Here is a 16277-nt window from a genome sequence, read left to right as displayed (position 1 = left end):
TTCATTCTGGCCCCAGGACCAGGTCACAACAGTCAGATCGATTTTACCTAGCCCATGGATTCCAAGTGCTGAGTTGTTCTGGCTGTCCTTGGAGCTGAATGAGAGCCAAAGGTGGTGCTGTTTTTACAGCTTATACGGTGCTGAAAGAAACAAAATGCAAAAGCACATGTACACAGCTGCTGATGTCAGATAATGGTTCACGATGTTCTCTCTAGTTGCAGTTTCATAAAGGAAAATATACTGAATTTCACTGGATTTCCCAATATTTCACCAGCCTGGTCTTCAACATGTAGACCTGGCCAGTAAAAAAAAAAAAATGAAGTGGCTCACAATAATAATAATCATCTGTTATTCAGTTCGATGTTTGAACCTGAATTTTACAAAATATGCAGTTTATGTTCAGATTTAATAAACAATAGGATTTGCCTGTCATTGTATTTTCTGAAAACTTCAAAAAACTCTTTTTAAAAAATGCCACCATAAATAGATGCTCATCTACAGTGGCCATCTTTGATTGGGGTTTCTTAAAATATAAGAAAATACATTCAAAGATGGCTATATTGAAACCGTAAGTTATGCTGTTCCTCAATGGTAAGGTGTCAGAGTAAAGAAAACAGTGACCAACTTGACCCAAACGGTCAAGGGTTCAAAGTTGGGTATCCATGTATTGGATTATAATGCACTCACACACCCTTTCAGGTGTCATGCTTCATCTTCTGGGCTGCTCCTTGTTGGGTCGGTGGTGCAATACCCAATGGGCTCCCTGTAATAGGGGCACTTTGGCGGAGATCTTTTTCCAATAGCCGTATGGTAAAGTGGGGGTGAGGGGCCAGAGATGTGTAGAAGTATGAGTTTTTTAAAAAGTGATTTTAAAATAGGGCTGGGAGTACCAGAGAAGCCAAACTTTATTCTTGGGGTCTCCTACCCTAAGTAAAAACAAGCAATGAGGCGCTCTCCTAAGTTTTATGTCTTGGGTTTGAGCGTCCCTATTGATGAGTGAAGGTCAAAATGTTTCTCGCTTGAAGGATATTCTACCTGCAATTCTTCAGGACCAAAACAGTGGTATCTACACTTTACAATTGAATCATACTCACATCTACCAAAATCTACCTATTAGTGTACCTGTTAGACCTGGAACTACCTGTGTAGAGAGACAAAATGTGACATCAACCAAATTGGTATAGTACACATAAATATACATATTAAATTCCCTTGTGACTCTGTCATCTTATCTTTAGGGATGAACAGTAAATGCAATTGCATTGAGGACTCTAAAAACAGTTAAAAACAGTGGCATGTGGTGGGTGCCCACAGTGAGCTAGTATGAACTATTGCCCTTGTGGCACATAAGTACAGCAGCAGAGGTACATCCATGTGGACTCACCCAATTCTGTAGACTAACCAGGCTTCAACAGTACCCGGTAGGTCACGCATAAGGCATTGCTCATATGTTAAACTAGATTAAAAGGGAAACAAAAATGGAAGGCACCAATTTCACTCAATGTGCAGGGATCCATGTTATCATAGTGAACAAACCCATACTCATGGTCTCACATGTACCGCCAATAGCACTCAATCATACTGGATTCAATTGGAACGACTAGTCGGCTCGTACAGGGTCGCACATTATCTAGTCCATCAGTTTATGGTGTCTAGTCATCGATTCAGGAAAAAACTCCCAGGTTCAAGGGCTCGTATCTAGCATATTGGCCTGGGCTGCCTCGATGGTTTTATTACAAGTGTGTGTCACGTGGCATACGAAATTAAACTAAAATCCTCCATGGCCCACTAGAGTTGTGGACCTGTCTCAAATGAGTAATACAACTCGTGTAAGGGATGGTGGCCATCACTCCAAACTGCACCTAGGTTATTTTTCCGACCGGTATCCCCATTGTTTTGAGGAGGTCAAGTAAGGGGTAGGCTGTCCCTCTATCAGCCCTTCTGTCTCTCAGGTTCTCAGTTGTTACCCACGCTCTGTGACAAGCTTCTGTAATCCGTAAGCTTGGGCTTGTAATAACCGTGTGTAGTTGTGGTGTCAATATGTGCCTGCTCTGAATTTTACCATCCCATAGTCCAGTCCTGTTGTATGGGTTTGGGTGCTATCCGGTAGTCATTTTATCCCAATTTAAGCTTATGGCATGCCGCGAACGCGCCCCTCATGCAGGCGGTTGGCTATCACACGTTTTGTCCTGTTATATCATGTGGTGCTGTTGCTAGCGCTCGGGGCGGTCAAAGTGCAGTGGCTTAGCTTTTAGGTATAAAACTGTGCTGGAATGGCAGGGATTCTCAACCTACCGGCACTTAACAAGCTGGCCCCCACTACCGTGCCAGTTAAGCGGGGAGCGCGCGTTTGCTCAAAATACTCACAATTGTGTGAATTCTGCGTTTGCCCTAACCACTTCTACCGGGTCCGTGAGGTGAGGCGGTCAGCGGCTTCCCTGGTTATATAATGGTGTTCGTCTCATGTCATGATGCGGTCCCTCGTGAGTCGGTGGGTGTTAGCCAATGGTAGACAGACGTCGTACTAGGCGGCCATTTTGGAGTGGTGTATAGTGTCAGTGTATTGGGGTTGTCTTGTCCCTATTGCAGTTTGAATGTTGATGGGTATGCAGCCATGGGTGATCAATATTCGTTTTAATCCTGGTGGGAACTTGCTACTTTACAGAATTTAGTTGTTTATGGTCAAATGCAAGTTGGGTGCTTAGAATGTGCAGTTTCTGTCGGCCATATTGTAGTAATGTATGGCGTGATGGGATCTGGGTCTGCAGTTTGATCAATTTTGTATGTTATTTGTACTGCTTGCATTCAGTCATCGTGGAGTCTGCATTGGTTCTGTTGTTCGTCAGCTCATGGGCAACGATGAGCAATAATAGCTTTGGTACGTATATGTTGGCTATATCTTAAGGGGATGGTACTCATGTGGGGGTTGAACACATCAATATAATCAGTAGGTTGGTGTTGTAACGTGGGTGGTACGCTTCCCCCCTCAAGTCTATATATTAATCCACACCCTTCAAAAGTTAGGTTGTTTGTCATCTCGGGGGCAGAGATGCGCAAAGTTGGTTTAGTGCGGAACGGAGCCGCATATATGGGCTATGTCTATTCAGGGGATTGAACTCATGACCCTGTTGTCAAGACCCTGTATTCCTCTACCTCCATGTCGCCCTGATGTTATATCATGTTCAGACTCTAAGCGAACTCCATGGTATATCTTCATTCAGCCCTGTGTCATGTGTGGATAACCTGTGTATCCACCTCTGTTCTTTTGTGAAGAGAGCTTTCTTTGTTATTTTGGGAAATGCCTCCAAAATTACCCATCTCAATGACTCTGGTGTATGTTTTTTTTCAAGGTAATTGGTGCACATTTTCGAGTTGTGCTTATGACAGCGAAAATTGCTTCTATGTCCTGATATACGTAGTTTGATTGGGCGGGTACTCATCCCTATATGGTATAAATTACAGGGGCATGTAATCAGGTATATGCAGTTGGATGTGTTGCAATTGGTGTGTGACCTCATCTCTCATGTGAAAGTATCATTGAGAGTGAGGATCTTCTGTACTGCTGTAAAAGCACATGCTGTGCAAGTGCCACAGGGGTAATGGCCTTTTCACCTGTGGTAATTGCCATAGTGTTCTCTGTTGGTTCCCTGTGGTTCCTTTGGGTCTTGTGTGGATCAGCATGTCTTTGAAGTTTCTAGAATGTTTAAATGCGAAGCATGGTGGCTCCAAATTCGTTGAGCCTGTATTCGGTGTGTTCCAATGTTTTTTCATTGCTTTCGTTAGTTGATTGGAAGCTGGTGTGAAGGTGGTTACACAGGTAAGAGTTTCAGTGGGGGTCCTTGCCTGTGTTCTAACAGCTCTTCATGGTTATTGTTTCTTGCTCTCTTCCTGGAGAGTGCTATACTGCATGGTGGGTAATCACGTGCAGCCAGATTTTTGGCAAGGATTTCTGACTGACCTGTATTCATCCAATGTGCTACAATTTCTCTTCACCCTCAGAAATTGCCCAAAGGGGAGGTTTTCCTTTATGGCACTGGGATGGTGGCTACTAAATAGCAGAAGGCTATTCCGATCTGTGCTTTTCCAATGCATGGTAGTCATAAGGCAACCGTCTTCAAGTTTTATTGTCAGATCAAGGAATGCAATCTGATTAGGAGAGACAGTGCTGGTGAATTTTAAGTATGGGTTCAGGTCCTTGATCTACCTGAAGAAATTGGGTAGGATTCTGAGTCCCCTGTCCAGAAGATCAGGATATCATCTATACACCGTTTCCACATCCGTATGTTGGCAGGGTATGGTTTAGAGTCATGGAGGAAATGTTGTCCCTCAAAGGCAGCCATATAAAGGCAGGCTACACTGGGGGCAAAGGTACTTCCCATGGAAGTACCCTGTGTTTGATAAAGCTGACCCCTGATCACAAAGAAGTTTTCCGTGAGAGCCAGTGTAGCGCATTCCATGATGAAACTAGGTGGTGTTAGTGATTCCCATGTGGCTGAACTTAATTCCTCCTCTATCAAATCTAGGGTGGATCTCTGGGTATATTATAGAGAGCTTCCACGTCTAGTGTGATGAGCAAATCAGTCTCATTGGTCAGTTAAAAAATGGCTGCCATTTATGCATGTGTATCTGTGGCAGTCATTGAAGGGCGAGGGACCACGGAGGCAGGCATTTGTTGGATGGGGTAGTGGGATTAATGAAGAGAGAATGGGGGAGCAAGAAGGTGCAGCAAGGATAGATGGAGAGGGGGAGGAAATAGTCCCTCCTATGTGCATTGTGCAAGGACTAGCGTCAGCAATGGAAAGATTTGTGGTATCCAATCAAAACACTGTGAGACTGAAATGCTACTTCACGAGACAAACTCAAAAATAGTGATGAAAGCCTTTCAATCAGAGCAGGAAACTGAGATAAACAAGAAATCCATCCACTCACAAAAAAAGGGCTGACCCAACGCCTGCTCTATGTATTGCAAGTCCAACTAAACCGGCCTGTTGGAAAGGCCTGTAGAAAGGGAAATGTTTAGATTACGAGAAAGGGATATGAGTGGACCCGTTGGGTTAGGTTTTTTGGTTATCAAATGTTGCGTAGTTCACTGAACTTTGTAGCAGTATTTGATTGAGAAACCATGACTCACTTCCTGGAACAGGAAGGAAGGAAAAGCTGCTTGACTTTATACCAGTTTCCTTTCCGGGACTGAACTTGCTATCTAAAAGGCCAAGTTAACTTCCTGAGCTGCTCTCAGGGGAAGGAAGAGTACTACAGTGCCTGCTACTGGTGCATGCATGCTTGCTGTTAGAGCCCCAATTTCCAGGCATGCTCAGCGGTGTGGCAGCTGTGGAATCCGGGAATCTCCAGAGACTTGCATTAGACATTCATCAGTGGGTATTCCTGTAGTGAATGGCCTATCCGCTCTACTGGTTTAAAAGCTAGCTACAGTAGTGGCCTTAGGCTTGGCCTTATGCAAACCAGCTTGGAATGTCCAGTCTGATGTGCAGAATACAGTATTTACAAATCCTCGACTCTCGGATTCCTGCGAGCAATGTTCAGTGTTTTTTAGCATCACCTAGTGGTTAAACTTTAGTGCCCAAGACTTTTTAAATTCATTTGAGGCCTATAGGAATGACATGGCAAAGTCCTCCTCTGTCTATGTCATCACTTAGCTGCACTTTTCCCATCTCTACTAGCTCCAGCAAGCCCAGTCACAAGGTTTCGTCGTGGATCCATGTTTAGCTTCATTCTCCAGCACCTGCCAAACAGTGTGAGAAAAGCTCTGAGAAATCAGTAAAAAAGCTGAGTGCCAGATGTAGTCCAACTTATTTACTAACCTCTTACCCAGCATTGCTCGCTATGATTTGACGAGCATATGTGGCCAGGGAAAGGTTGGTGTCAGATGCAGTCTCAAGACCTTTTACACTAGTAAGGTGTTGGCTCTATTAAAGGCTTCCAGTAAAATCTCCTAATGCCTTCTGGTCACATGCACTTGCACACAGGTGTAATTATGACTGTGGTCCTCCTAAGAAATGATGGCAGCGAAGCCTAGTCTATTTTTTTTTTTATCCTTACACGGTTAATCGAAATTCATTTTTGCTTAAAAGCAAATTGTTACAAAATTTTAAAAATACTCTGACTTGATATTTCTGATTGAAAAAGCAGCACCCCTCGGTGCCTGTCAGGGACTACTAGCCTGCTTGCTTCAGCATGAAAAAATGGTTGTTATAGCTACAGGAGCAGGCTTGCATTCCTGCGAGTCCTTTGAGGCAATCCTGATCAGGTGCTTCAATTTCCCCAGTCTGGCTAAAATCATTGTCTTTGAACACCTCACTCAGTTAGCCTTTAGCTCGGACTCCATCACCCAAGTTTGAAATAAAGGTACTTTAATAGGCGATCTATGAGTTGCTTTAATCGATTTATTCTGTGTAGGAGTTGTGGACATTGTACCAGAAAAGGACGAAGGATTCTTCCAAAGAGGAAGAGGTTTCTAGTTAAAAGATTTTCCTGTGGAATGTATGTCCACATTCCTCATTAATTTAAAGGGCCATTCTTATTCTTAAACTGTGAGAGAAGACACTTTGCAATGGGACCGATGCATCCATCTTGAGATGAGGTGGTTTTGCCTCCTAGTGGTAATTTGCAGCTCATGTTTTGTAAAGTCTCCCTAAGGGACAGATGGTCATGTCTTGTAATCATGATATAAAGACAAACCATGTGATTTTTAGGTCTCGCCTGGCGTTGCAGCGCGCATGCTCTGCTCGCTCTTCGAGGGCCTTTTGGAATCAATACAGTTTGAAAGTGGACTTTAAGCCGCGCCCTTGTTTTCAATTGACTTCCGTAAGCCGATGCTCTCTCCATCCCTTTACGCATATTTATGTTCTGCTCCAAGTATAGGCTCATGTTGCTTTACTGTTTTTTTGTCTTTCAACGCTCCTGCGCCGTTTCTCGCTTGCCCGCCGCTCTCTCCTTCCCTTTACACATATTTATGTTCTGCTCCAAGTGTAGGCTCTACCCTTGTCGTGTTGCCTTCACTCCCGCCCCTTACCGTTGTCCTTGTTTACCACCCCCCAGTCCCTAGTTTATGTCTACTTGCTGTCAGAGGATTGATATGTGTTTGCATCATCCCCATGTAGCTCCTCTGTTCGTCGCCCACACTGGGCGCTGCACCACAGGCTTCCGCCTGGCTTTATCTCATGGTAAACTTTAAAAGCGCTGTGCTTCCGTGCACACAGTTGGCATAATGGTTTAACCACAGCGTAGTCTCCACCGTCGCTCCCCCATTCAAACCTGGATACGGGGAGACTGGAGGCTGCGAGACTGTGAACTGAGTGGTGGAGGCAGCTCTTTAACTCCTCCCTCCCTGCCCCCATCATTAATCCTACCCATTTCTTAGTAGCGTATTAACAATATTCATCCAAGATATTACAGTGATAAAGAGGCATTTCATGTGCTGTAAATTGGCAAAACTTCAAAGTGCTACTAACTCATGTTACCATTATTGCAGTAGGGCACTCCTGGTAGCCTTTTTAAGTGTCCACGAGTGATAAGTATGCTATGCCAAGTTTCAGGGATACAGCCTAGGGGTGAACATATTTTACTAGTACATGTGAGCACTAACCCACAAATGTATCCTAAAGATTCACGGTCTCAGACGGAGTATGGAGTTCAACTGCGGCATGAACAATACATTCTTGCAATAAAGAGAGGACCTTTTTGCAGCAGATACTTACGACATTACTAGCGTTGTTTGACTGTTTTAGTGAAGTCCATTGTTGTGTTAATTAAAAACAATCGCGGATGGAGGTGGTCCCGAATTACACTGATGCCTTGGTTTTTAGACATCCAAAGTTGCTACGAGTTTGTCTATCAGGGTATTGAAAAAATAAAAGAGCATTGAGGAAAAGAAAGGGGTTTCAACGTTTTAAGGCGTGGGCAAAGTGGGAAATTACCGAGTACCCGTCTCCTACCCCAAGGAAAGATAACTTTCTATTTTGCACCTGTCTACTCTATTTCATTGTTAACTTCTTGGCCTACCTTTACTTCTGATTGTCTCTCTACTCTGTCATCTTTAGTATTTTTGGGGTTCTGGCAAGACATTTCAACATCATGTGGGCTTGAATAAGCAGGAAATTGGCAAAAAAATTAAAAGTTTTTACAAGTGGGGCCCCAAAAATATGACTTGCTTGAGGCCTCCAAAATTCTCAAGATGACACTGGGTGGGGGGCACATTAACCTTAGGGAGAGTACAGATAGAATCTGGTGAAGCTCAAGTCAAGCCACCAAAAGATAAAAATCAGGCAAAAATATGATGAAAAAATATAAAGCTCGTTAAACTAATTTTTTTTCAACATTTTTCAGATAAGTACATACATGCTACTGAATTGATTAACACTTATTGGATGAATGTTTTTGAAACATTCAATAATAAATACCCCCCATGCCCTGACAACTTTGCCCCGGGTTACCCGAAAAGTGTGAATTTTCAATGCAATGTAAAACCAGTGAGGTCGATATTCACAAACAAAAACTTGTAATGTAAACTTCGAATGTCATAGGCTGAACATCAGCGGAAGAAGGATGGTGGCTATCACAGTAAAGTAAGAACACTTTTATATGCCACATTACCGTCTGTAGGGATATGACAGCCGGATTAGCCTGAGAACCTTCATCTACAGACACTACAATTGCTATTTAACCACCCTTTGAGTATCTTTGCCCCTCACTGCACCACCCTAGCACCAACAGGGCAAATAGCGTCTGTGGTTGTTGACACTTTTATAAAGTTTTTTCTTTCTGAAGACTGCTTAGGTTTTAAGTTACCCATGTCTGATGTGCTTCTTTCAGTTCTGTTATTTGTAAACAACAAGAGTAGGCATTGTCTGTTCAATTTTCTTCCTATAAGATTGGTTCTACTGGTCACAGTGTGCTATGTGTTGTTGGAGTGGGTGGGCATGTGATTGAGGATAATGTGCTCCATGGCTAAAAACTTATAAGGTCCCAAAGGCGAGACCTATTGGCTATCCCAATGCTTGTTTTACACTGTAGTGACTACTGTCACACTGATGCAGTATTGGACCTAATAAAACTAAGTACCAGTCCAAGCAAACCCTTTGGCAATCAAATCTGGTTTCATAAAAAGGTTATTTTCTTTATACATTTGTTTAGGAATAAAAACAGAACAGATATAGAAAAGTAATTCAAAGTCATATGTTAAGGTTACAGACTTAAACTGCAATTGATTTAAATTAATGGTTCAAGAGGTGATTCAGGTTGTTTTAGAAAGATAGTATGAGCTGAATGACGCCCCATAAGACACCTAGGGCATCATTACTTTGTCCGCCCGCCACCGTACCAGGAAACTGGACCGATCCCCATAGGTGCGGCGGTCCCACCATGGAAATTAGGATGCCACCGTCACGGTGGGGGTGGCATCCCGCCTTTACTGCATTGTGGCGGTCTGTGCTGTAAGAAGGACCCGCCACAATGCAATATATGCATGTCGTGCATTTGCATGCAACGTGGCAGGCTCCCTGTGGTGCCTGCGACATTTTGCATGCAAATGGAGGGGGTTACCCCTCAAGTGTACCCCCAACCCCTGAAGTAAACTCTACCTGGCTTTCCATGGCAGTGTCTCCGCCATGAAAAGCCCTGCAGCGCCGCCCATCCTAATATGGATGGTGGTGTCTTGCAGACACCGCCACCATATTGAAGCCCTTTTCTGCCCGGTCGCCTGTCCGACCGGCGGAAAACCGGCGGACAGTCTTTCCGTCTGCCGGGGTCCCCATCGCCATTGTAATTTGGTGGGGGAAATGGTAGGCGGCCAGTGGAAAATGGAGGGCGGATCGTCACCTCTAGACAGGCGGTGGCAATCCAACCGCCATGCTAATAACCCCCTAATGTTTACATTTATTTTCTGTACAGATATATAATTGGTTAATGACTGTTTCACTTAACTGATTCCTGCTGCATCTTTCTCTGAGTATGCTAATTTTTCCAGACCTCTTGCTAGAGGTCCACAGCCCCCTGAAGGCAGCAGGCGTTGGAACCACCCTAAAACTGCCCAAAAGCCTGAGATTTTATTCTGGATAGTTTAGTGCTGTGACAAATGCAAGAGGATTGAGACCCATCCTTGACTGTATCATTCTCAGCTAGTTTCCACCATTGGTTCTGTTTCAGATGATTCCTCTAGATTAAAACTCTGACCTTGACTCCGAACTTGCTATGGGTTTCTGGTTCCTAGAGATTCCTGCTTTCACATCCCTTTTTGGACCGTGTCATTGGAGGCTGTTGCTGTGAGCAAGTCGTCGCTGAGAGCATTTGTGATTGGAGTCAAATTCACCGCCTGTGTACAAGATGCAACTTAAAAAAACATTTAGGTATGTCTAGAACTGGTTAGAGCCAGGGCCTCTTGGGGATGTTACCCTCATAAACGGTTTAGCTAAAGCTGCAACATCCACTCTTCTCCCCCACCAATGATCTGAAAGTGATTAGGAAATATATTAACAGCCACACATGTGCTGTCAAAGCCTCTGATGGGTTAATGAGAATATGGCCCCTGATCTGCTATGCATGGCCAAAGGCAGTACTGTTCATCTTCCTTGAGAAATGCAGGAAGAGTTCCATCTCTCACTTTACCATTTCCAAACAGGAATGCTAGGCAGGGCTAACCCCAATCGCAATAGTTAAGAAAGTGGCTGATGCTCTTGTTCTGGAAGCATTATGTAGACCCTGTGTCCATCACTCCAATTCACTTCCATTGAGTTTCAGTAGCATGGTGCATGTTTCTGATGCCAGTTAACTCAGCTTTCATTGTGTTAGCATTACTGTTTGGATGTAATGGGGTTCTAGACAGTTATCTTGAACAGATGAGCCTTTCGTAAATTATTTGGCAGATTCTGAGGTGTCGGGCAGTTTTGTCACCTCTTCCCAGCTTTTTGTGCTTCATTATCTATTTCTGAGCAATGTTGGGGAGATGGCAATATGAATAACCAACACCGACTCACTGGTAGTGGCATCAATAAGTCTTGTCCACTAGTACACTTCTATTACTAGGACAAGCCTCCTTTCCAAGCTCAGCTCCAGTTCCAATTGGCCCTAATACACAGCTTTCCACACTCCGATCTAATGGGTTGTGTTGCAGGAGTGATGTCAGTGGAGTTGGACATGCTGACCATTTTATGGCTCTGCAACGTCCAATCTGTTAAGCGTTCCGGCTTGACCAGATGGTAGTGTGTGCACTACATTATTGGAGTAAACACAAAAGTGTATATTTGCCTAGTTTTCTTCATGTACAATGTGGCCTTAGGGTCTTCAAAACTGTATTTATAACATTTGCATTTATTGAACCGATTATTAAATTAGAATTTTGAATCAAAGGATGTCCTATTCACTTTCAGATGCACTATTACCAACCAATTTGGACCCTTGTTGGAGCTGGAGCCAAACGATTAGCAACATCTGGTCGCCCAACAGCAAGCGTGATCCCTTCTGGAGTGAAATGGATTAAGTCTAAGGTGCAAGGATTTGATCCAGAAAACAACTGCATCCGGATAGATGATGACCGGCAGGTAATCCTTTTACATGTGTGATATTTAGACATGTTGGTGGTATTGCATTGTTTAAATTGATTTTGTAACGTAAATGTAAGAATATTTGGGGAAAATTCTAATTTTAATGCACAGACCATTTCCATGATTTTTTCTATAAACCTTTTTTTTATTGGTTTTTGTACAAGGTATACTAGGTGACATATAGAGATGTCTGGTTCTCGAGTTTTGCTAATGCACCCTCTCTGTCTCCATATGGTGTTGGGAAGGACACCAAATCCGTTTATAAAACCGAACTGGGGAGGCGAAACTCAGGGAATTGGGGCAAGGGGTAAAGGTATTGAATGTCGCGGGGGCCAGTAACTCCCGGAGATGTTACCCCATCAGGACGAGTGTAGTATGTCGCTTGGGGCAGTAGGGGGGCGGTCTCGTGCAGACCATGTTTGTGGGCTTTGGGGCCAACCCGGGCTTGGCTCTGTGTCTGGGCGACCTGTGGGGTGTCCATGGGACTGTCGTGCGCCTGTGTGAAGCTATGAAGGAGCATCAACCACTCCATGGATATGGGATTTTGCCGCATGTCGCGCGCTTTTTTACGTCTAATGGCATCTTCCTCGGCCGCACCCCATATCTTGAACGCCCCCCCACCATGCTGCTTTTGGGGGACCGTTAGATGATCGCCAGTGCAGTGTCAGACTATTTCCAATATGATCTTTCTAGGCATTCATTTGATAACGGGGAATTGTGGAACCACAGTGCTCCTTGGTAATCCATAGGAAAATAGATTGTGTGAGTTGATGACTTTCAATGAATCTGGTCCACTTTCCCTCACAAAACAGACCTTTAATATTGCAGTTATGGTCCTCATGTTTCACCCTATACCTGTCAAAATGTATTTAGTAGATTTCTCGCCACTACTCATATTTGTTGGTTACCACAGGAATTTTTAACCCCCTCCGAGGAAATTACTTTCTGATATTTTGCATAAATTTTCTTTTTGGCTCTGCTCTCATAAATTATCACCTGTTTCTACATATCACAAAAAATGCACACCTTTTGTACTGGGCATATTTGCATTGTCTTTCGATCATGGTATGAAACTCTTTGTCTGCTCCTTGTACCTCTCTCTTAGCATGCATATGTGTTGCTGGCTTTCATTGTCTTGTTAAATTATTTATTAGTTTTGAGATCACACAATTGATAGCCCCGAATTCCCTCTCAGGTTTGGTGACCTCCAAGCTGCTTTACTGTTCCTCAGAAGTTTCTCCTTTTGGAACACTCACTGACTTTTTAAACTTTTCCTTGTGTTTGCCCACTTCCTCTAGGAAATCATTTGTATTGCAGCTCTTGCATTGCTAATCCTGAGGTAGGGGCTCTTGTACAATGTCACATATACATACTTTGGAGCGCATTGCAAAAAGAACGATTGATGGTCAGAATGCAGAACAATGTCATACATTCACCCCAGTACAGAGATCTGGGCCTAAATCCATCGTTTTTTTGCTCACCATACCATTCCAGTTTGGACCCAGCCAAATGCAAATCAGTTTTGACCCTGCACCCAATGGGAACAGTCCAGCCAGAACTTCCAGGCCAGGTCCTCCCTGGACTGGAAACCAGCATCCTAGGACCAGTTTCAGGAGTTCATCCCTCATCAGCCAGGATAGCTTGACTCCAGTGGCATGGAGAGCACAGGACCAACGTCTGGGCATACCCGTCCCACTCTGGTTTACATATGCAAAAAGAACAATTGATGGACAGAATGCACAACAATGCCATACATTCACCCCAGTACAGCGATCTGGGCTTAAATCAATTGTTTTTTTGCTCACCATGCCATTCCAGTTTGGACCCAGCCATATGCAAATCAGTCTTGACCTTGCGCCCAGCCTGAACAGTCAGGCCAGGTCCTCCCTGGACTGGAAACAAGCATCCTAGGACCGGTTTTGGGGTTTCACCCCTAATACACCAGGATAGCGTAATACACCAGGATAGCTTGACTCCAGTGGCATGGAGAGCACAGGACCCACGTCTGGGCATACCCATCCCACTCTGGGTGAAAAATGCAAAAAGAGCAATTGATGGGGCAGAATGCTGAACAATGTCATACATTCACCCCAGTACAGAGATCTGGGCCTAAATCTATTGTTTTTTTGCTCACCCTGATATTCCAGTTTGGACCCAGCTGTATTTAAATCGATCTTGACTCTGCGCCCAAAGGGAAAAGTCCAACCCGATCTGCCAGACCAGGTCCTCCTTACTTTGGAGAGCAGTGGCACAAGAATTGATTCTTCTATAATCCTACTAGTTACCAGCCTACTGTTACCCCATGTTTTTCATAGCAGTCCATTAACCAAGATGTACTACTCTGTTCTTTTAAGAGGTTTCATTAAGTAGCTGACAGGGTGCCTGCACACTCTCGAGCCACACCTTCCAATGTTTGCACAGACCTTTTACAAATATTAGAAGGGGCACTTCCCTTAACATTGTTTCCCTTGTGCCCATAATGTATATGTAAGCCTCAAAGGCATAATTGGTACCTTTGTATCACTCATACGTCAGTAAGATAGTCAATGATTTAAAAAACAAAGATCTTAAAGAATGTTTTGCATTTTATTACAAAGGAGGTAGGATTTGTTGCTTTAAATATTTTAAGAATGAAATGTGCAGTGTTTAAATCATGATTTAAACTTTTAATGCTGGTGTAGCTGGTAATGACATTATTACAATGAAACAAGGGACTTCATTGTACTAACTGCATATGCAAATAATAATAATTAATATTGTTATTATTATTTGGATTTATATAGCCTGACTGTTACCCATAAATAGGTGCCGTGACACTCAACGAGAGGAGTTCTCTTGCTGAACTAAAATAGGTTGAAAAAGCAGAATTATTTGAAGAGCCAAGTCTTGAGTTTTGTCTTTAGGAGCACAAGACCAGAGATATGGTGCAAGAATAAGGAGAGAAAGTTCCAGTTAGGAGCCAGAGAAGATTAGGACTGGCCTCCTAATCTAGAGTGAACTAACTGGCACATGCATCAAGGTAGGCTTTTGCGATTCCTTAATTGCGATTATTAAGGAATCTCAAAAGCCTATGCATGTAGGAATCGCTATAATAATAGCGATTCCTAACCATTCCTTGGTGCGAGTGGCAATTAAGGAATGCCTTCCCATTCATTCCTTTGGGCCTACAGGCTCATAGGAATGAATGGGAGATTGCATGCGCAATTTGTGAGTACCAGTAGGTACTCGCAAATTTCTCATGCAATTTCAAGGGTGTCAAAATGACACCCTGTTGCACCCCTGAAATATATATGTGCACCCATGTTGCACGCACACACATGCCCCAAGGGCATGTGTGTGTGTAACCTAAAACTTTAAAAAATGCATTTTAATGCACTTTTCAAAGTTTTTGCAAATTACAGACAAGTTTGATTTGTCTGTAATTTGCGGCCCCAAATAGCGAAATCGCTATTTGAAAGTGCATCTAGCATTACATTTAAGGAATCGCAAATTGCGATTCCTTAAATGCAATTGCAATTTAGGAATTCGCAAATAATTGCAAATTCTTAAATTGCGCCTAGGAAAAACTTTCATGCATCTCCAAAGGCCAATTTGCGATTGCAAACAGCCGATTTTTGCGAATCGCACCGTTTGCGATCGCAAAAACCTTTGATGCATGTGCCCCTAAATGAGGAATGGAAACCAGGTTGAAATTCTCAGAGTGCAGGGGATGTGACTGATATTCGAAAATGACCTTCCTATTTAGTTAGGGTGGGCTTAAATTGTGGACACCTTTGTGTGCAAATGCAAGGTTTGGAATAGGGCCTGTTTATGAATAGGGAGCCAGTGAAGTTTCTGAAGGTGAAAGGAGATGTGGGTGGGAGCAGAAAGGTTGAGTATTAAACTAGCCACATGGTTTGAATCACCTGAAATCTGTGTAATAGGTGAGCAGGGATGCTGAGATGTAGTGTATTCCCATATTCTGGCTGTGAGGTAATAATGGCTTGAACAATAGTTGTGAGCACCATTATAGGAAGCCAGATAAAAACCTTCTGAAGTGTGTGCCCTGAATATCGAAACCACAATATCAATGGGACACAATATCGAGGACAGAGTATCAAAAATGAAATACTGATCCCTAAGTCCACATCAATCTACTTACACTGCACTCCACATCCATTTACTTACACTGCACTTATATCTTCAAGGTACATAGATGTAGAGTTAGGAATAGTAAATCTTTACTTCCCTATATGCACTTACCTTTTGTCGGTTGATATTCTGTGATCAATATTCTTGTACCACAACATTGTTGATGTTGATATTCAGTAGTACAGTCCTTCTGAACATGTTGATAATGATAAAGCAGGTGTCTGACCTCATGCCTAAATACTACCGCTGCCTAGATTGCCCCGGAAATCATTGGCCTAACCCAGAATTGAATACACTAAGTGTTTAGTCATGTAGTTCTTAAGCTTAATTTACATTGTTCTCTGCTTTTCTACCACTTCCAGCCGTAATTACAGTCATTTCTCCAGTTATGTGCAAGTGCATCTGAGGTATATAGTCTACCCTCTCTCAACCCTCAGGTTCTCTGTGGTTTCCTACCAAGGATTGTGCAATCTCTTCCGATGATGTTGGCCAGACACTGCCTCAAATCAGTTAGAACAGCCAAGCCTCCACCTAACCTTCACTCCCACCACCAGAAGAATCCCCTCAAGAGGTAGCTGAAATTCTTGC

At 43.3% G+C, this 16277-nt stretch overlaps 1 protein-coding gene across 1 annotated transcript in view; it reads left to right on the top strand.

The window, feature by feature from the left end:
* SQOR (sulfide quinone oxidoreductase) overlaps positions 1-16277 on the top strand; it is a 281588-nt gene that overhangs the window by 144918 nt on the left and 120393 nt on the right. Inside the window, exon 3 of the mRNA XM_086958258.1 lies at positions 11385-11555. Within this exon, the coding sequence (XP_086814384.1) occupies positions 11385-11555 (171 nt within the window). The remainder of the gene's footprint in view (positions 1-11384; positions 11556-16277) is intronic.

The sequence above is a fragment of the Lissotriton vulgaris genome, chromosome 2_1 (assembly GCF_964263255.1).
Source record: "Lissotriton vulgaris chromosome 2_1, aLisVul1.2, whole genome shotgun sequence".
In the NCBI taxonomy this organism is placed as follows: Eukaryota; Metazoa; Chordata; class Amphibia; order Caudata; family Salamandridae; genus Lissotriton; species Lissotriton vulgaris.
Note: the sequence above shows the minus strand (reverse complement) of the source record. Positions and strands in the feature narration are given on the sequence as shown.